The sequence below is a fragment of the Haplochromis burtoni genome, unplaced genomic scaffold, assembly GCF_018398535.1.
Source record: "Haplochromis burtoni strain Fernald_Lab_line unplaced genomic scaffold, NCSU_Asbu1 Contig_1066, whole genome shotgun sequence".
NCBI classification, from domain to species: domain Eukaryota; kingdom Metazoa; phylum Chordata; class Actinopteri; order Cichliformes; family Cichlidae; genus Haplochromis; species Haplochromis burtoni.
The window spans coordinates 46527-68267 of NW_024583427.1; the positions used below are offsets into that span (position 1 = coordinate 46527).

General features: G+C 40.1%; 2 protein-coding genes across 3 annotated transcripts in view; both read left to right on the plus strand.

The window, feature by feature from the left end:
- LOC102297302 (macoilin-1) overlaps positions 1–7798 on the plus strand; it is a 15284-nt gene extending 7486 nt beyond the window's left edge. The window contains exons 8-11 of the mRNA XM_005951596.3: positions 2594–2776; positions 2877–2997; positions 3253–3427; positions 5515–7798. Coding sequence (XP_005951658.1) covers positions 2594–2776; positions 2877–2997; positions 3253–3427; positions 5515–5717 — 682 coding nt within the window. The 3' untranslated portion in view covers positions 5718–7798. The remainder of the gene's footprint in view (positions 1–2593; positions 2777–2876; positions 2998–3252; positions 3428–5514) is intronic.
- Positions 7799–9504: 1706 nt separating this feature from the next.
- LOC102298117 (low density lipoprotein receptor adapter protein 1-A) overlaps positions 9505–21741 on the plus strand; it is a gene marked incomplete in the record, with an annotated part of 18318 nt that continues 6081 nt past the window's right edge. The window contains 5 exon segments of one of the 2 annotated variants that reach the window (XM_042216471.1): positions 9505–9766; positions 17536–17678; positions 18192–18304; positions 18711–18825; positions 21544–21616. In XM_042216471.1, the coding sequence (XP_042072405.1) occupies positions 9682–9766; positions 17536–17678; positions 18192–18304; positions 18711–18825; positions 21544–21616 (529 nt within the window). 2 annotated transcript variants of the gene reach the window in all.

Here is a 21741-nt window from a genome sequence, read left to right on the forward strand (position 1 = left end):
TGGCTGTGGAGGAGGTCTTTATCTTTAGGAAAAGCTGTAAAATGTAAAATACAGTTTGAAGTTCAAAACTTATGCCCTCCTTAATATTTTGGAAACATGTCTATTGGGCCGGTTGGGAGTCTTTGCCAGGCCCAATTTTGGCCCCTAGATCTTATGTTTGACACCCATAATGAAAGATATAACATGAAAGGAGAAGCTGGGGTGGAGGTGGTTTGTAAAGTGGTTTGCAGATAAGATATTTTGGGGAAGGCAGTTTGGGTTAGTGATATAACCTCAAGGATAATTGTATATTAAGGAAATCTGTCCTAATGATATTTACAACGATATAGAAAAACACATTTTATTCTTGATCACAGCTTGCACGCTGTTGCATTTATTTATTAGTGCAAGCAAAAGTATGGGGAATTTCCATCCTTCTATTCCAAGGAGTTACTGTCATTGATGATGCACTAATCTGATCTAATCTTAAGTGTGAATCTATTGCCACAAGGTGCCAGTAGCAGCATTAAAATTCATTAGTAGTATAGCGCATTATATATAGCATAGTGACACAGCGTCAGATAAATGTAAACACAAAAGTAGCCTTGTAGTGTTTTCACTGGAGTTGAGCTGATCTGCCTGGACTGCGGCTGCATTTTTGTAGCCTGCCTGCTAACACTATGTGTGATTTGCATTTTTTTTGTTTTTGTCTGTTTTTTTTTTTCTTCACAGTTTTTCAGATTCAAGTTTCTAAAGTCGTGTTCCACTGAAGAGAGGCAGATTAGTGCCATTTGTTCCCATAATGCGACTGTAGGAGTGTAGATTTGTCTTTAGAACCTCAGTGCACATTTATTTTAAACTTCATGGCCCAAGATCAGAGCAGTGAACATGCATCATTTTGCACTAATGTTCAAGTTTGGTTCATCTGTTCAGCTCGTTTCCAGTTCTATATTTTTATTCATAGGAACTGTAGAGAAATTTGCATGAGTCACAGTTTAAAATAATCCCCGTTTATCTTCTACTGGGCATTGGTGCAGCTCTTTAGTTCATCCACTGTTTAAAACGAGCTGTTTGAGCTTCTCCCTGTTTAAGGCCACACTCCTTTTAAACCAACAGAAACTGAGTACTTTAAGTTATTGGTGCTGGAGGTGGTTGTGCAAGCCACAGAGTCATGGAATGTATTTTCACAAGTGCTTTTTGCATTTTGGCCTCGTGTGTCGTTCATCTGAGATTGTATTTACCTCAAATTTAAGACCTGCCAAGGACCAGGTGATTTTTTTTTTTAATGTGGTAATATGTACAACTTTATAATTCTAAATAAGGTGTACTTTCATTTTTTAACATTACCATATAATACTTTTCAGAACGGACTGCCCCGTGCGTGGGGCTGCACGGCGCTAATGCGTTAACGAGCTAACGTGTTGACGACGTGCAGCCCCACGCACAGGTGATCTGCATTAACTCGCTAACGGAGGCTATGTCCACACTAGCCCGGATAGATTTGAAAACGGCGTTTTTGTCTGAAAACGCTCTGCGTCCACACGAGCATTTTCAGTCATTTCACAGAGTTGTGTGTCCACATTGAAACGGGCGAAAATGCTTACGTTCCAGTTCTGTGCATGTGTGAAAGGCAAGACGCTTCGACCTGCCTCATTTCTGTCTGTCGTTTATTTACTTTCCGGCTCGTTGAAACGTCACCGCAAAATGTCGATGAAAAGCGCCAAGTTTTTTAAATGGACTAATAATGAGGTGGAGTTGTTGCTGCGAGTAACACAAAAGTACAAAGTTGCAAAAGCGAGTGAGAATTAAAGAATTTGAAGAAAACCTATCTGGAGCATGTACAAACTGATATTAATCTTTAATGCGCTGTCAAAATTGAGAGCAAACAAAACAATTGCTGTGTAATGCCCTCCGCTATATTTGTTTAATTGGTCACATGACTGCATCACATGACTAAAATGTGTCATCGTTTTAGAAAGTCTCCTTTTCGCTGTCCACACTGCCATGAAAGCACTGTTTTCAAATGTGAGCGTTTTCGAAACGCTGCGTTTTCCATCAGCGAAAACAGCATCTCACTGTGGACGGGAGGCCAAAACAGAGAGAAAACTATGCGAAAACGCATTAGTGTGGACTTAGCCGGAGATTTGCCGCGTTAATGCGGTTATGGCGTTAACGTCATTTTAACAATATTAACGCTGACAGCACTAATTTATATAGCACAAAGTCACAACAAAAGTCGCCTTAAGGGTCTTATATTGTAAGGTAAAGACACCAAAGTAATACAGAGAAAATTCCAGCAATCTGACGACCACCTATGAACAAGCACTTGGAGACAGTGGGAAGGAAAAACTCAATTTTTAACTGGAAGAAGCCGCTGGCAGAACCAGGCTCAGGGATGGGAAGCGAGGGAGACCGGACCTAATAGAGATTAATAATAATAATGAATGATTAAATGTAGCGTGGTTTAAAAATACATAGAGAGTGAAAAGAGGTTAATGAAGAGGAAACGTGGATCAAAGGAAGCCTTCAGGAGCCTGAGCCTATAACATCTAAATAAATACACCAAATATTCTCAATGATTTCATTGTTGACTATTTTTTCCTATGTCCTCCAGGCTCCACAGTGCTGTCCAGGCCAAGCAGAAGGATAAGCAGACCATCTCCCAGCTGGAAAAGAGACTAAAGGCTGAGCAAGAGGCTCGGGCTCTGGTTGAGAAACAGCTGGCTGAGGAAAGGAAGAGGAAGAAGATGGAAGAGGCCACTGCCGCCAGAGCTGTAGCTCTTGCAGCTGCAACCAGGTACAAGCCCTCACTATTTTTGTCTTTTGACTCTTAGCTGTTTTGTTTTGGGGGATTTTCAGCTCCTAAAAAGTTTTTTTTTTCCTCCTCTGCCCAACAGAGTGGAGTCGACCGATTCGCTCCGCGGTCGTATCAGAGAGCTGGAGACAGAGTGTAAGAAGCTCAGCATGGATATGAAACTCGCAGAGGAGCAGATTAGAGACCTGGAGGGCAAATGTCAGGTGAGCCTGAGAAGCAGAGCCTTTCCTTTATTATAACTGCGCTTTGTTCTTGTCAGTGTTTGCATACCAGGTTTAAATTGATTGGAAAGTACATTATTTAATTGCTCCGAATATAAATGCAGTTAACGGGCTGCTGCAAGACTCCAGCATATTTTTCCCCTGTTCTAAATGCTTAGTGTAAGTAACTGTTATTTTATAGCATAATAATGTTGTCTCACTTTCCTTTTCTGTTTCTCTCACTCCTGCCTCACAAAGGAGCTGCGCAAGTATAAAGAGAACGAGAAGGACACCGAGGTGTTGATGTCAGCGCTGTCCGCCATGCAGGAGAAGACCCAACACCTGGAGAACAGCCTCAGCGCCGAGACCAGGATCAAACTGGACCTCTTCTCTGCACTGGGGGATGCCAAGAGGCAGCTGGAGATAGCACAAGGTAAACTGCTGCTGTAGGAATCCAGTCATTTGCTCCTGAATTTCTAGTTCTCCCTTTGAATGAAGCACTTGCCTGCTCACAAGAACTGTGTCATCTGTAATAGAGAGGATGAAATTCTAACACAATGACTAAAGGGCTCTTGAAGAGGATATTAGAAATGAGGAAATATTTTTGAGACGTGTCTTTTCAGCAGTTGAGATGCTCTTTCTGCTGCTGAAACTGCAGTGCTAGGGGCGCAGCAATTCTAAACTTGTTCCATAATCTTTTGTAACCTAATGGCTCGACAAACCTCCGTCTGTCTCTGGGAGCAAAATTGATAAACGACAGCCGCTACAGCAACACCATAAATCCCCAGCTACACGAGTGTTAGGAAGCGTTTGAGGTCTTGCTTTCAGCATCACAGCGTGGCTTTTTTCCTAGTTTTATCTAGTGATTACTTTCACACATCTTACTTCAGTGATTGCAGTGAGGATCATGTCTTCGCTTTGTTTCATTTGTGTAAACACAGAAGCAGCAAAGCAACGAATTTCAATTACATTTTGCCTCAAGGCACTTTATGTTTTAAGGTAAATACTCTAAAAATAATAATGATGAAATTCCCAACAATTGGACAACCCCCTTATCAGCAAACACTTAGAGACAGAAGGAAGGAAAAACTCCCTTTTAACAGGAAGAGAAGCAGACTAAGAAGGTGAATCGACTGGTTAGCTGGGCCTTTCTGTGTCGAGTTTGCATATTCTCCCAAATTCAAAATGCTGGTTTAATTAGTGACACTACATTTGCCATAGCTGTGACTGTGTCTGTCTATATTTGTGTGTTTGGATGGGTCCATCTCAGACACAGGCCCCACCCACCTGTTATTAAAACTTCCTGTTTTCAAGCACAACTAATCTGAAGACGTCTCATAGAGAGTGGGAAGAAAGCTAAAACATGCCATACCAAGACTGGTTTAAAATGAATAAGATGAATGATAATTATTTTAAACTATGAGGGTCAAGTGTGTCAATACTTTTTTAAACAGTAATTGATCATGTTGATGGTGTTTTTATTGAACACAATGCTGTAATTCATTACACCTCACGTGAGAGTGTGGTTGTCAAGTGCTGACTTAATCTCAGTAAACTGCAGTAAGATTTTAATGAAAGAAGGCAAAGCCCAGGTGAAACTAATCACCTTTAAAATATGTTATTAATTCCACCTGTGCTTGACACCATATCTTCTTCCTCCTATTAGCTTTTATATTCTTTGACTTGGTGAATTACGGCATTTTTAGCTAGCTATTACAGCCCTTGGTTGCATAGTGTGGGACTAGCTACTCTCCTTATGGTGGCTGTGGTTTCCAGATTTGAATGACATTACTACAGGCTAAAAGCAGGTCTTCAGCAATGTTACTGAAAAACAGTAGATAAGTTAGGAAGCCACTGAAAAATTACCCTGAAATCATGTTACAAACTGCATAAAAGCCATGGACTGTCAATATTTTTGTTGCCCCCCATGTTTAAAACCAAAACCAACACACAAAAAAATTGTAGTGTGTCTTTGTTTTGACCCCCCCCCCCTCACCCCCCAGGGTTCTTCTTGGTAAAATGTAGTTCTTCCTTCCCATTGTCACCAAATGCTCACTCATAGGGGGGTCATTTGATTGTTGAAGTTTTGTCTGTGTTATTGTAGGATATTTACCTTACAATATAAAGCACCTTGAGGCGACTGTTGTGCTTTTCTTGGAATATAAGTAAAACTGAATTAAAAAGAAGGTGGCTTTAATATAACTGGGAAACTGGTCTTGTGAAACATCACTGCCTACCTAATAATGAGATGAGAACAGGAAGATGAGAGAAATTCATCTAAACTCATGATTTGTTCTTTTATTTTATTGTAGTTTAGTTTTTTTCTTTTGGTCACGTTTATAAAGTTGATCCCGTCCCTTTAATATTTCGGGCTGTATTAGCCCAGAAGGAAGTCAGAAATGAGGCTTTGCTATGAGAGCACACCTAAGGCTGTTTGATGTTCAGTCTGTCCGCCCCTCTGCTGTTTGTAATACTGTGAAATGAACGTTGTGTTTTTCCCACTCATCTCATCCCATCCAGGTCAGATCCACCAGAGGGAGCAGGAGATTGCAGAGCTGAAGCAGAAGATAGCAGAGGTGATGGCAGTGATGCCCAGCCTGTCCTACTCGTCAGATGGCAGCAACCTGAGCCCCGTGACCCCGCACTACTCCTCCAAGTTCATGGACAATAGTCCCTCCTCCCTGGACCCCAACGCCTCAGTTTACCAGCCCCTTAAAAAGTGACTCTGACATCCACGTTTGTCAGACGGGACTTTTCCTTTATTTTGATCTCAGTTCTGGTTTCGGGTTATTTTACATTATTTTCAAGCTTACAAAGCCCCGGAAAGTTTTTGCACTTTCAACACGCACACACAGACACACACAGCCCCTCCATACATCTGGGTATTCGCTCTGGGTGTTTTTTATTTGGGTTTTTTGTCCTATTTATTTTAGGGGGGGGGGGTTGAATTTTGCTTGTTTGTTCATTTTGGGTTGTTTTTAGTTTTGAGGGTGTGTTGTTTTATTTGGATTTAGCCATCGGACAGCGCGATCTGTTTGAAGGTTGGAGAAAGGAACAAACATTGTTTGGCCAAATGTACTGAAGAGCCATCATGCATCGCTTCGTGTCAGTCTTCTTTTAGTGTAAAGCGTGAACCTCCCTCACAGGCATATATTTCTTTCTCTCTCTCTCTTTGTCGTCTGGATTAAACTGACAGACAGGCTTTTAGTTTAAGAAGAATTAGCTTCTTTTTTTTCTTTCCATGATGGTTTGTAGATGACAGAAGGCATACTTTCAGTGCAGATGTGAATTCGAAGCTCACCTGTAAAGTAAAGCCCTGTGAGAGATACATGAATGTAATACTGTTCATGTTTTGATATCAGCATTAACATAAATCAGTGATTGTTTGTTTCGGGTTTTTTGTAATATTTCAGTTCAGTCACGCCGATGTACATTTCTTCTGATTTAGTGATACTGAACAGATGATCATTTGCTGTGTTTCTCGGATACACTTTTAGTCTCTCAATGCTGGAATAGCGGTTTCTCCAGGATTATCAGTAAGTGGATGAAGCAGATGTAGACTACTACTCCTTGATTGGACGTGGCACTGCCGAAAAAAAGAAAAATGTTCCATCAACATTCAGTTGTTTGCTGCAGACACCTCTCTTCTTCTTCTCCCTTCTGGACCAAATTAGAACCGGTTAAGGCCATATCATTCGCTGGATTTAATGATGTCGAGGTAACCACCCCGCCCCTCCCGTTACCTTTATTTGGGGATCTCACAGTGCCTTGCAGTTTCTCTTTTTCAAAAAAAATGCAGAAAATACATACTTTGCAATCCTGGGATCTAAAAGCTTCAAACCTGTTTTCTCTCTCTTTATCCTGTTCATCCACTCACACGCGTTCATCAGTATTCAAAAGCTAAACCGATTACGTGTCATATCGCAGCTAATTGACCAGCTGCGAATTTAAAGAGAAAGCCTAACTCTGGTACATGGTACGCATCGTTTCACGGTGACACAGTCTTGGTATGCCAAACACCAAACCAAACTGATTGTCTTGCCCTCTTGCCGGCATTTTGTTGTTTACAGCGATGTACATTGACTTATTGAGGAATGTTTTCTTTCTTTCGTTGGGGTTCTTAAGTGCCAAGTGTTGCCATTCTGTTTCCATCCATACTTCGATTGATGTAGCTAGCATAATGTTTGCAGGAAAAAAAAAAAGAGTGCTGTTATGTTTTTGTTTTGTTTTTTGGTTTTGTTTTGTTTTTTTGTCAGTAGAACATATTCGGATAGTGTTGTGTTTACAAAAGGTTCCGGGCCGATCATGATGAAGCAGCAGAAGCAGATGGTCAGTCGGACTGCTCGTGTTATTCGCACATTTATTTATTTGTGACAGCCTTTTTTTTCCCTTCTTTTTTAAATTGAGTGACACTTCTTTGATATTTCCCATCACGATCAGTTGGTTTCCAGTGTTTTCTAACCAGGAAGGATTGTGTGAATGTGTCGTGTTGGGAAAAGGTTACCCCTGAACCATTTGACCATGTTGTGATGTCATGTTGCCTACCTGGGGGGAAAAAAAAAAAAAAAGAAAAAAAAAAAAGTATTGTTTGTGGATCGCTCTGGCGTTGTGAATTCAGTTCTCAAGTTGCTTTTACAAGTTTGTGTAGAAGGAAGAGAAGGTTTAAAAAAGTGCTTTGTTTTATCTTTTTATTGCTCCACCATGTTTTTGTTTTCTTTACTCAAAGTGATGGTGGCTGTGTCACACTTTTCACTTTGGTCATCACTATTAAAGAAAGTCTTGCTGGTGGCAACGCAAAGCTGTTGAGTCTGTGTACGCGTCATGTTCTGTGTGTGGACTTTCACAGGCCTTTTACATAAAACTTATCACAACATGGGGACAGTGTGATCTGCAGAATTTGCAGAGTAAACAAGAAAACGTACCAGTCAATATTCTCAAGGAAAATATCGAAACTTGTGAGACTTGTAATTTGTATGTGCTGTTTTCTATTCACACTCATTTAAAGCAGTAGCTTGAGCTTGCTGACACCTCCCAAACCTTTAATCTGGGTTTATATGTTTTGTTCATGTTGTTATGTCTAAACTTAGACAAAAAACACATGCCCTATAATTCAATGGTGATTTCAGGTGCTATTTGTAAATGCCTACTCTGTTTTTTTTTTTTTTGTTTTTTTTTTGTTTTTTCTCCCCCCCCCTCCCACGTAACCTGATATAAGCTTCATTCACTCATAAGGTAGACCAGGGGGGTCAAACATAAGGCCCAGAATTAGGCAAAGACTCCAATTCAGCCCTGCTGCACAACTTTGGAAAATGCGAAGGAGGTTATTCATGGTACTCCAAAGTAATTAGGTAATTTTTTTTTTTAAATAATGATGGAAATGTTCCTTTTCTCCACCATCTACTACATAGATTTGTTTTGAGTTTTGTTTTTTTTAATAAATGGAAATAATAATGGATACAAAGGAAATACGCTCTGTATCCATTGCACACAATACAATGTATACAATCAATTTATAAGTGCATATATATTTTTAAGAGTTGTGCTGAGAGATTTCATTACTAGAGCAACATTTCTTTATCCTGCAGAGAAAACAGACGATGTTAAGGTTACACTTCTTACGGTGGCCCTGAGAGGCCAAATGGACTGCAACTTAAGAAAACACCAGCAATAAGCAAAACGCTGAAAAAGCACACAAAACACAGCGGAAATAGGAACAACGAAAACAGAAATAGGAAAGAAAAAAAAAACAGAAACTACTTCTTCTTATCATCATCTTAAGATATGTCAAGAATGAAATCTGTAATTGCTTCAGTTTTAGTGAATGAAATTCTAGAGATTTACTTGTCTGTTATTTAGCACTGATTAGCAGACGTGCCTGTCTATTGTGCCTGTACAGTTTATAAATGCATTTTGCTAACCAAGTTGTTATACGGGCAGTCTGCCAATTCTGGGTTTATACTGTAAGAGCATTCTTTAAAATTGTGTCCTGAAAGCTATAGTTGAGGTTCTGATTTGGTCATATTTATGTGGCTCTTCCATATGAATCGTCTCTTCTTTTTTAAATGATTTATTTAGCATCCTTTCAGATACCACGTAATGTCCCATGTAACTCAAATGCAGCACCACTCCTCTGTTCGGCTAGTAAAGTCAGTGTTGTGCAAAAAATGATTGCTCGTATTTAAATTTCTATATATAAGTTTTTGTGTCTATAATATGTGAAACCTGTGAAATGATATCAAGTCATCTTGAGCCACAATCAACATTCCTGTAACAAGGTAGAAGCCGGAGTTAAAAAAAACAAACCTCGTTGACATTAAAGATATTTTTTGGCCTAAGAGGACAGCAGAAATTGCAACAAATATAACAATAGTTGTGTAAACATATTTTAAGTGCACAAAAAGGACCGGATTGGTTATAATGTAAGTACAATAACACAGAGTTATGAAGATACTTGAAAAACAGGTAATTTTAATTTTATATATAACCCCTTTGTAGGAAAAATATTACATATAAGAAACACACGGAAAGTTTTTGGCAGGCGATGACTTTTTGACACAACACCGGGATTTCTGACTGCACTGGAAGGCACCACAGGTCCATCCTCTCTCCCCATCAGCAGTCCGGTCAACATTTCTCCTGGAACACTTCGGGGAACTTCACCGACTCTCTGCACTTCAACACACCGACATGGATGCCCTCAAGTCTGCTGGAAGAGCTATTATCCGGAGCCCAAGTATGGCGAAACAGTCGTGGAGTGCCAGCAAACACAGAAGTAAGAAATATTCGTTAAATTAGCTAAAGGAAAATTAAAAAAACATAAAAATAAAAGGTAATACCTTCTTCTTTTTTACCGTTAGCAACAAATTTAAAATTCCGCCTAGCCGGAGTTTACTTTGCCTGTACCCAATTTACCTTTTTTTTCTGTGACAAATAGTGATTAATTAAGACATTTATAGGTTAAATTGACCAAACTTTGTTTTTTGTTTCACAAACGACGTATTGTGCTGTCGGCTGCCACAGCGGGTGGTAAAGAAGGAGTTTGACTTCTCTTTTTTTTCTTTAGCTTGAGCAGTTACGTCTCTTTTTGTCAAAGGAGGGTAAAGGTAAATAGTTTCTCCCGCTTAGTGTTTCTGTTCTGGGGAAACATACAGCGGTTTTTTTTTTTGGTTTTTTTTGCGGAGGCTGAGTAACTGTTTGCAATGCGGTTTATCATGGTGCAGGAATTTTCCGGGAATTCAAGTTATTTTAAAATGAACCACAACAACAAAACTAATTAGAAGTTTTATTTCTAATTTGTGCCATTTCTCGTGGATTATTCACGTGTTTCAAGACTGATTTTTGTGTGTTTCTCACGGTCTTTTACTCAGGTGGGAATTACACCAACTACTTCTTTTGCTTTGTGTTTCGCTAACTAAAAAGGTATTTTTGGATTTCTTGATAATCCCACCTCCCTCTTTCCGCCAACCCTGCCAGAGGAAGTTCAGAGGTCATCGTCAGCACGAGATCTTATTATATTTATATTTCCCCCATTGTATGTTGCTGAAGAGCACTTTGCCAGGGCAGGAGCAGTCACATGCAGCAGCATTAACATAAAGCTCCTTTAAGAAGGAATTGGCACCCATTGTAGGACTCAAGGGCCACTTTGTAAGCTAAATCTCACTTGATCCTGCCTGTGAAGTTGTGGGGTGGGGGGAATGACCGTGTGGCTTCCAAAGCATGAAAAGTCCACAGCCTGTAACCAAGAGGACAAGCCAGGAATGCTGTGGGGCGAGTCTGTGCACTGCCCCTGTTGGCTTCAAGTCATACTGCTGCTCTTTTGTTTTCCTTTTTTCTTTTTAAATTCCAGAAAGGCTACTGTCACATCTGCAGAGACATTAGAGAGTGACAGGGTGGATAACATAAACACACTGCATTGTTGTGTGTAACCTTAGTTGCTCACCAGGGAAAAGGCAACGCCGTAGAAATTAGAGATGGACACTTCCATATTATGCCTGCACATTACTGCGTTAATGGATGAGGCCGAGATGTTAATCTTACATCTTCCCAGCTGTCAGTGGAGAGGTGATATCTGGCTGTATTACATCTGGCAGACACTTTCCACAGTGCGAGTTTCTTCTGCCTGAGTTGTTTGTATGTCTGTGGCAGCCGTTCCGACTGGAAGTGGGCTATTCTGATTGTTCGTGGAATTAACGGCTTCCTGTAAATGTGGCTACTGACCCACTTGTCGTAGAAGTAGAGTATTGAAGTTTGGTCATAGATTACCTGGCTGCAGGGCACGCATTCTTCACCAGCACTGACCCATATCATTCATGCTGGATTTTTAGGTCTGACGTTGCCTTCGTCAGAATCGTCCTACATTTCCATGTACTCGGGGTAGGGATTACTTTGGGTCAGGTGAATGCAGTACAGGGCTTGAGCACCTGAGGACCCAGGCATCATTTCCATTAATGAGACTGTATTACAAACTGTACATAAAAAGATGGTCATAGTTACTGTGACTTCACCAGTTGGTTTTAGGATACTGGTAGTTCAGCTGCTGCCGTGATGTTTTTTTTGTTTTTGTTTTTTTAATTATTATTTTATAGGCTAAAAGGGTGTCAATAGAGGAATCGATTAACTCAGCATGCATTGCGTTCTTGCTGTTGATTTTTTTTTTAGGTACTCTATTATATTTGTTAACCTGTCATATGTCAATCACCAGTAACCTTCTCTGTCATTGGTACTCGCTTGCCTTTAGTACAGGGTGTATCAAAAAGAATGATCAGATTTCAGAGTGCCGATTGAAAGGCATGCTGTTAGAAAGAGCGGATTCGTGAGTTTCCCATGGATGCCAGTAGGTAGAGTAACAACAGCAGTGGCTGCAGTGACTCCAGACAGCTTGACTATCATCTGGACATGTGCCATACATATCCGGGGGGCGCACCTTAAGTGCTTGCCGAACATTGTAAGTGTCGTATGTAAAACTTTACATTCAGCCATGTATTTGAAAATTTTAGGTTTCTGTGACCATTACTTTAAAAAAAAAAAAAAGCTTTTTGTAATCGGATGATTAATTTAGATGGACCGTGTATAGAAAAGTTGTGATCCACCTATGTCACGTCACTTGTATGCCTCTTTGCATATTCTGTTTTCTCACCATAAGTTTGTGTTAGGAGAAATACATTCATCTTATCTAGCTAAGACTTCATCTTCTCTGTTCTTTTGCCCTGGCTTAGACGGCCTATGCCAACAGTGTTAAGGGGACCCCCAAAGTTTATTTGTTTGTGTTGAAGAGCCCTTTTTCCAGGATCCTCTCCAACAGGTGCCACTCTTTAGCTCTGACTAGTTTTCTCTGCAGCTGTATTTCTGTGGTTGCTCTAAACTGGCTGTAATGGACTTTTTGATGAATAAATATGACTTGTATTAAAATCATCCGGAACGCCATGAGGCTGAAGTTGGAGATTCAGCATGTGGCATTTGATGTGAATGCAACGGCGCTGATCAGTTGTGCTGCATTTCTTTTAGCGGTGATGCTTGCATTTAAAAATCCATGGCTCCTTTTTCCTTTACAATGTTACTGTCTGTCTTCCATGAAATCCCAAACTGCTATGGCAGGTTCTGCACCACATTTATGTAATTATTTAAATTTTATTATATTTTATTCTACTATGATATATTTAATGGCTAAACTTTACCCGTTAGCTGTTTAACTGTTATGCTAGCGGCTATGGCTAGTAATAAAACAGTAACATTAATGCTAGAGCTGCACAGCCAGCGTCATCAGTCCTGCCTGTGACTAATGTTACTAGACTGTGTTATTTTAACAGGATAAACAATTTAATGGTCTGTAAAAAGAGTTAGGTTTCTCTTAAAGTCTCAAAATGAAGCTGAAAAAAAGTCTGTCATCAACTAGATGGAAAACAGTAGCAACCTACTGTACCACTCTATTTGACCTGCAACGAACATATGGGAACGTCAGCAGAAGCACAACACTACAGCCTGAAAGTAATGTTGTTGTTTTGTTGTTGTTGTTTTTTTTAAGCTACCTGACAATCTTAAAATATTTGTCATACACATTTACCTAAAAGTAATGATACTGTATTATTTTGCAATAGTTAGACAATTTAAAAATGCTCTCTTCGATGATGTTTTTTGTATTATACTACTTTTTTAATGTAAAATTTTAATTAAAAAATATGTCTCATCAATTTATCACAGTTTTCCCCATTTATTTCAAAATGGTATTGCATATTTTCCTGTGTATGAATTTTCGTGATGACAGTCTGCCAACCTGACCACTGCAGAACTGTGTTTGAGACATAAGCAACAATGGATGTTGAGCCAGTCTAACACTTCTGTTTGAAGTGACATCTTCTTGGGACAGTATCTCACCTGAATGCAGTTTTTCAGAATCTTGTTTAAAGTCAGGTTTAACATATGACAGCTTTACAGGCAGTAGCTGACTTTTTTGAATTTTTTATTTTATTTTATTCATGTTCCACTTGACTGAAGTGGACAGAACCCGATTGGTCCATTTTGTCGAAAAAAGTTTAACGAACCACAGAGAAGGTTGATAGCCACCGCTGTGATGCCTGTTACCTCTCATAGAGGGTTTAGGTTTTGTTGAGCAAAGCTAATGCAAAGAAAGCCTTGCTATGTGGCTAAGTCTGCTTCATACACTCTTCAGATGAAGGCAACCCTGTTTGTTAATGTGAGCGTAGCCCACCAATCAGAAGGTTGTCCTTCACTGTGAGCTTATACACAAGAACCACTTCTACTCCACAGCACCCTCAGGATTGAAACTCTCTGTATAATATAAGTACTTAAATTAAAAGAATTATGTCGCACTTTTCATAGGTAAAAATCATAAAAAGTTTCACAATAAAACACAAATGTGTACAATCTATCATAACAGTGGAAAGCAAATATGTATTTATATATGTTATCATAATCCTGCTTGTGACCACTTAGCTGCTGTATGAAGAGCAGACTGCTGCTGTTGTATACAGGAAGCGTCTCTTTCTGATTTTACAATGTGATCCTCTCAAAATAAAATCAAATGAACATGCTTCTCCATAGCTGCCCTATTATGGGAGAAACAATGTGTGACTATTTGAGCCAAATGTGTGTAACTGGTTTAGGAACTGGCCAATGTAACAGACGGGAAGCTGAACAAACTCATTAGGAGGGGTGTGTCCTCAATGTGTAGTGGGCTTCCCCCCCTCCCCCCCCCTTTAACCATGAAGAAGCATTGCTTTTCTGAAAGCGATGAGAATGCAGTAGGACTAAAAATTTATCTCACCTTATTTTGTCTAGGTTTAAAGACCTTGCTTGGCACATCAGGTCTTTCACTGATAAACATTTCAGATGCATTCTGCCCCTAATTTACTTGACTTTGCATCTGCAGAGACTTCCAAATTGACACACTCTCACTAATGTGTTTACGTTTTCCCCACATTATTAGAATCCCAAACATAAACTCTGGTGAATTTGGGACTCTGTGCATAATAATTTGAGAGGCGTGCAGGCGTAGATCAGTGAAGGAGGGAGGAAAGTGAAAAGGCAGCAGAGGCTGAGAAAAAGATAATTTGGCACTGGAGGAGTCCAGAGTTGTAGGACCACAGTTGGTGGTTTCCCCAGTGATCCAGTGTTTGTTGTAGACACACAAATCAGCCAGGATGCAAATTGCCTTTCAGTTGGACCTTTCTGGATCAGCACCATTCTTGTCACAGTTTGCAACTAAGAGTTATTTTGCACTCTGACAAATTAAATGGCTACTCATCCATCAGTGTTGGATGTAATGGATATCTATAGAGCTGAAAACTGAGGCTCTGTCTTCCAATTTTTTCTCCTCTTTTTCTTATCTTTCTCACATTATACCAAGACACTTCCCCCAATACTACAGTGAGAAACCAGTAAGTGATTATTTGCCACATACGGGTGTGATGTTAGTAGCAGGTCACCTGGTTTTTCTTGTTCTCAGTTGACTCGTGCACACAGCTGTTTCCTTTGACGTATAACGGTTGCTGACCTTTTATCCTCAAAGCCTTCTGCATTCTTGGGCTGATTGGTGCCTGGTACAGTCTCTGCTGCTGGTGAAACAAACTGAAAACCAGAAAAGGTTCTTTATTACAAGCTCAATATTAGCTCTCCAACACTGTCAGTGGAAAACATGCACTGAAACCTGCGTCAGTGAACCACTAAAAGGATCCATTTCTTCTTTGTGTAAATTAAATGTTTTGATTTCTAAAATGGAAAACATTAATATCTGCAGTTACTAGCATTACATTTGTTACGTTTTCCACTCACTATAATTTATTCCTTAATGTAACACATTTATAGGAGGCAGTCGTGGATACAGAGAAAGGATTTTCTCAGTAATCAGTGTGTTGTAGACTTTTTGACCTGGTTACATTTCAACATAGGTTTCAAAGACTCCCTGATTCCACTTCTCTCATAAAATGAGCGAAACATGAAATGTTTACCAAAAGAGAAGCTGAACTTATTTGTTATGAAAATTAAATTTTTCAGCTATTTCCAGGTGGCCTATTATGCTTTTGTATATTATTGTTTTCTGACTGTGATGGACGCTCACATTAAATGGGGTCAGCGTTTGTACAAGCTCAGTTTTTCTTTCTACACTTAGCTCTGTGTGATGCAAAAGATTGGGAGCGTTCTTCATATGATCAGCTGCTTTACACATAGATTGAATAGGCCTCCTCTTGGCCACTCTTATAACAACCAATTGCGTCAGGAACGTTACAGAGTAGGTATGCTGAAAAGTAATAATAATCAATTTTTATTTGAAAGCGCCTTTCAAACTTTCACTTAACAATAGAATAAAATACATTATAGAACAATGAATACGAAGAAAAATAAGAAAACAAAAGCACAAGGTAAAATAAATAAATAAACAAACAGTGTCTTCTGTCTGCTCTTGGAACGTCCTCTAGCCTGTGTTCCAGCTGTTTTGAGGCCTCAGAGGTGATGATTAAGTGATATTTTGACAGCGTGCCCTGACAGCTTTAGTTGCTTACACAAATCGACTTGACTTGATGGTGTTTGCTGGTATTGATGACTGAGGCTACCTGCCTTTGCCTTCAGCACCTTGGTATGGCTATCCCCCAGAGCCTTTGGGCAGCTGCTGAGAAGATGTTCCAAAGAGCCTCTTCCAGAGCAAAGGGTGCAGGAGGGTTTCTCACTCTTTCACCAAACTTCATGCACTGCCTGCACCAGGAACAGGACCCACTTTGAGTCTGCATGCATGATGTTTCCCCAGGCGATCCTGTACTGCAGGGTACCTCCCATCTTGTTCATGCTCCTCGTTGCCAGAGCCCCAGTGTTCTGTCAATTTCCTCTTCCTCTACACCTGCTAGGATGTCTTCCTAGAGTCGGTGGTGTTCCTCCTTGAGTTTTGCTTTGTTGACGTGGGTCTGAAGTGGGAACTAGTTAACCCAAATTCACTCTACTTATCACCATGGTGCCCACCAGTGCCTTTTGTCTCAGGCGTGATTCTGCTTTCCCAACTTTGGATCTCTTGGCACTGTTAACATAAACTCCAGCTGATGATGCTCTGCAGTCCCTGTACTTAAACGCTTTGTTTGATTATTTTGTAGCCGATATTGTTACTATAAATAACGGCCTGATGATAACGATGATGATGATATCTGACGCTTTCACATGTGCTTTGGCTGTGTTAATATGAACACCTGTTTTTATAACAGTGTACATGTGACGGAAAATCACATTGAGTTTCCTTCTAAGACTTTAAGATCTTAAGATCTCTTGGTCCAGTTTGTGTAGTCTGCATTCAAAATGTATGTATGTGAATATGTACCAGCATGACTGTGTGGTATGTACTACATCCCACGAGGGGGAAATGCTAGGAGCGTGAAATTCTAGGTAATAATGGTGGATTGAGTTTTTTCCCCCCTTCCTGTCAACCCCCCCCCTTTTTTTTTTTTTCTCTGATGAAAGTGCAAACAGTATTACAGGTTCAGGGTCGGCCAGCGCCACACAAAACCTGATAAGAAATCACACAGAGGTAGAAGCTGTTCCTTCAGTAGTTACACTTTAAACAGTCTTTTTCAGAGAAATTTTAAAAATGGAGACAGTAATGCACTTTGAGAACGACACATGATTCATGCTGTTGGAGAGATCGCTGATGTTACCACGCTTTCCTCTTATCACAGCGTGTCACAGTGCATGTACAACTTGCTCCAATCTCTTCATGATTTTTATTGTCGAGCCCTATAAGCTATTTGGAAGATGAAATATTTACTTTACGCCTCAGCACCTCTGACCTAGATACCCTGTTTTGCCTTTCCTCTTCAGCGAGGGAGCACATGAAGTGGGCCAACTCTAAGTTCAACACAGACTGTTTACATTTCTTCTGATTTGTGTTTTTCTCAAAGTCTTTGAATGTTGCACGAGCCTTATTTATTTTGGAACATGAACCCTGGGAAAAAGCAGATAAATATTTGATGTTTGCAACGCTTGATGTTTGACAAGAACGTCGTTACAGTTGATCAGAGTATCGGCCGCTCCCGCTCTTCTCCGCAGAGCTCCCAGAGAACTGGACAGACACACGGGAGACCATCTTAGAGGGCATGACCTTTAATCTTCGACATCTTGGCATGACACTGGTGGACCAACCCAAAGGAGAGGAGCTGTCAGCAGCTGCTGTAAAGAGGATTGTTGCCACGGTCAGAGATCGCTCATTCACAGTTTACATTATCTCCACTTTTGACTGCTCTGCTTTGATTTCCTGCCAAAATCAACAACAGCAGTGTAAGAAAAACAATCCAGTGGCTTTTAAGACTACCGCTTTAATTATTATCATTATTTTTTTCTTAAAATAGAACATCTAAAATTGTTAAGCTCTCTTAAATTTCACAAACATACTGACATTAAGGCTTTCATCATGTCCTCACCACCGTCTGCATGTTTATAAACTCTGGATCAAATTTAGTTTAAAGTTGCTCTCTGTATCTTACTGTGCCTTTTTCCATACATCCTCGCACTAAATCCTGATAAATAGTAAATGCAGGGTTTTTTGAAAGTGTCTGGTGATTAATAATGTACAATGTTGTCTCTAGCGTACCACCGGAAATAGACATTGTAGAAGAGCTGAGTAGTATGTAAGCAGTGTGCGGACGTTTTGCATTTCGGTCATAAAACAATCATCAGTTTCCGCTGCGTTATTTTCCCCATGACAGGCTAAAGCCAGTGGGAAGAAACCTCAGAAGGTCACTCTTAAGGTTTCTCCTCAGGGAATTGTCCTGCATGACAGCTCAACAAATAAACTCCTGGAAAACGTGTCCATATACAGGTATGTGTAGAATGACTGGTTTTGTAATTTTATTTCATCACTTAAGTAATTTGAAATAGATTCTCCTTGGTGGGTGTCATTGAAACCAAAAAGTCACATATGAAAGTCTCAGACGGGTTCCAGTGTCAGTACCGTGACCTAAAGGTCCAGTATAGGGGTGTGTACTAGGAGGCTGAGGGGTTGCCAGTGTTTACTCATTTTTAAAAAAATCAACATTGTATTAATCTTTGACAAAAACATACTAACACGGCAGGTCAATCCGTCTTCAACTGTTTTTTTTTTTTAGTCTTTCTGTGTAAATCTCATTCTTGCTTCTGGAAAGTTTGAGCGTATTTGTGCTGTCAAAAAAAAAAAAGCGTTGGATCTCTGTACGCTGTTTGTCTAACCTGTTGTCTCTGGTCTGCAGGATATCCTACTGCACGGTGGATAAACTACACGATAAAGTCTTTGCTTATATCGCACAAAACACCCTGAATGGAACCCTGGAGTGCAACGCCTACCTCTGCTCAAAGAGGAAAGTGGTGAGTTTAGAGCATGTACACTACCAGTCAAAAGTCTGGACACACCTTCTCATTTAATGGCTTTTCTTTATTTTCATGACTATTTACATTGTAGACTCTCACTGAAGGCATCAAAACTATGAATGAACACATATGGAATTATTTTGTAAACAAAGTGTGAAATAACTCAAAACATGTTTAATATTTTAGATTCCTCAAAATAGCCCCTTCGCTTTGATTACTGCTTTGCACACTCTTGGCGTTCTCTCCATGAGCTTCATGAGGGAGTCATCTGAAATGGTTTTCCAACAGTCTTGAAGGATTTGCCAGAGATGCTGAGCACTTGTTGGCCCTTTTGCCTTCACTCTGCGCTCCATCTCATCCCAAACCATCTCGACTGGGTTTAGATCAGGTGACCGTGGAGGCCATCTGGTGCAGCACTCCATCACTCTCCTTCTTGGTTAAATAGACCTTACTCAGCCTGGAGGTGTGTTTGGGGTCATTCTCCTGTTGAAAGATAAGTGGTGGTCCAACTCAACGCAAACTGGATGGGATGGCATGGATGCTGTGGTAGCCATGCTGCTTCAGTGAGCCTTCAATTTTGAATAAATCCCACAACACTGTCAGCAGCAAAGCACCCCCACACCATCACACCTCCTCCTCCATGCTTCACATGGTGGGAACCTTTCACGTAGAGACCATCCATTCACCTTTTCTGCATCGCACAAAGACACTGCAGGTGGAACCAAAGATCTCAAATTTGGACTCATCAGACAAAAGCACAGATTTCCACTGGTCTAATGTCCACTCCTTGTGTTTCTTGGACCAAACAAATCTCCTCTGCTTGTTGCTTTTCCTTAGTCGTGGTTTCCTAGTAGCTATTTGAACACAAAGGCCTGATTTGTGCAGTCTTCTCTGAGCAGTTGATGTAGAGATGTGTCTGCTGCTGGATCTTTGTGTGGCATTTATCTGGGCCCTAATCTGAGTGGCTGTTAACTTGTGATTTCTGAGGCTGGTGATGACTCAGATGAATTTATTCTGGGCTGGGCAGTCATCATGTGAACTAGTTTCATTGTCGTGCTTGGTTGATGATTTTTGCGACTGCACACATTGAAAGTTTTAGCAATATTCCAGGCTGACTGACCTTCAGTGCTTAAAGTAATGATGGACTTTCACTTCTCTTTACTTAGCTGATTGGTTCCCAACCCCATAAACAAGGCAAGAAATTCCACAAATGAACCCTGACATGGCACACCTGTGAGGTGAAAACCATTTCAGGTGACTACATCATGAAGGCCAAATGTTTGCACCGTCAACAAAGCGAAGGGTGGCTGCTTCGAGGACTCTAAAATAAAAGACATGTTTAAAGTTATTTATATATTTTTTTCTTTGCTACATGATACCATATATGTGGCTTCATATATTTGATGTCTTCAGTTTGCATCTAAAATGGAGAAATTAGTAAAAATTAAGAAAAGACATTAAATGAGAAGGTGTGTCCAAACTTTTTAACTTTTCAGTTTAAATTCAGAGTTTCTCAATAACTCAAATATTTAGCATATCTTCCTCTGTGGCTGTGGGGGATCATTACCTTCCTGATGATGTAATGACCCACATTCAGCCGTCATTCATCCTGTAACTGGCTCTCTCGAGTGTCTTGCTGTCACCATAGCTCTTCCTCTTCATCCTGAAGAGGAAATCCTAGAAGTTAAGCTCCCGTCGTCTTCCTGTCTTTTCCTTGGTGTTGAAAACAGAAGGGCACTTTTCCTCTCATCTTACTTGCTTCCTCACTCCGCTCTTTTTTTCTCCCAGGATAACATGAGAATACTCTGCTTCCTTAATATGTGCTCCTCTATCTACCAGTGGGGTTCTGAAGAGATTTGGGATGACCTCTCTGTGTCCTCTACTCAATGAGAGGAGTGCTTCAAGACTCATAGTTCAAAATAATACCTTTTTTAAAAAAATGACATGACAATGACATAAAGTTGGAAAAAAACTGCTGGTCTTAAACTAAAAAAGATAATAATACAGAGAAGTATATGAGGACCACTTTAAAAAACCAACTAAAGCAGGGAAATTAAAGTGAAAGTGAGCTTATGAGGTTAATAATGTGCTGAACAAAGACACATTTTTGTAGTTTTTCCTCTATACATTGTTTGATTTTTAAAAGAAATAATCAAAATATGATTGAAGTAAAGTGTGATTGAAGTGCAGACTGTCACCTTTTTAGGGGTTTAATAAAAGTTTCCATTAACGGCTCAGCAGTTGCAGCCATTTTTATTCAGTCCCCCATTTACAGAGGCTTAAAAGTAATTGGACAGTTGATTGTCATGCAGTTAAACCCCTTGAATTTAAGCTGAAAGTCTGCAATTCAATCAAATAATAATTAATTATTTGACTTAAAGCCCCAAAGTGACCTTTTTTCTTTTATGTGACAGTGACGACGGACTGTGGACAGAGATCAAGAGCGATCCATTTTGTACTCGCATCTTTCAGTCATATAAATATAAAGCATTACTGTTGAATGGCAACATTTTATAACCATTTTTACAGCTGTCCATGTTATAAATATAACTTTGTTACCTGAGATAAAGCATTTAGTGTTGTAAACTACATGTTCTATCTTGATGGTCATGCAAAGTTTTCTTGGATGGTCAACAGCAGTCAGAGAAGCAGACTTCTTTAAGTTAGTGCTCTGTTTTTCATCCTCTGTTTGTGTCTTTTTCTCCTGTCCTCCAGGCTCAGGCTGTGGCGCTAACAGTAGCCCAGGCCTTCACAGTAGCTTTCGAGCTCTGGCAGGTGTCCAAAGAAGGTAGGCATCACACACTTCTCCATTCAAGTCCTGGAAATGACACGCATATAGGCACCGTCTGTGGAGGGGTTGTTTTATCAGGAGACTGTCTGTGTTTGTCCTTGTTTCACCAAATATGTTGATAT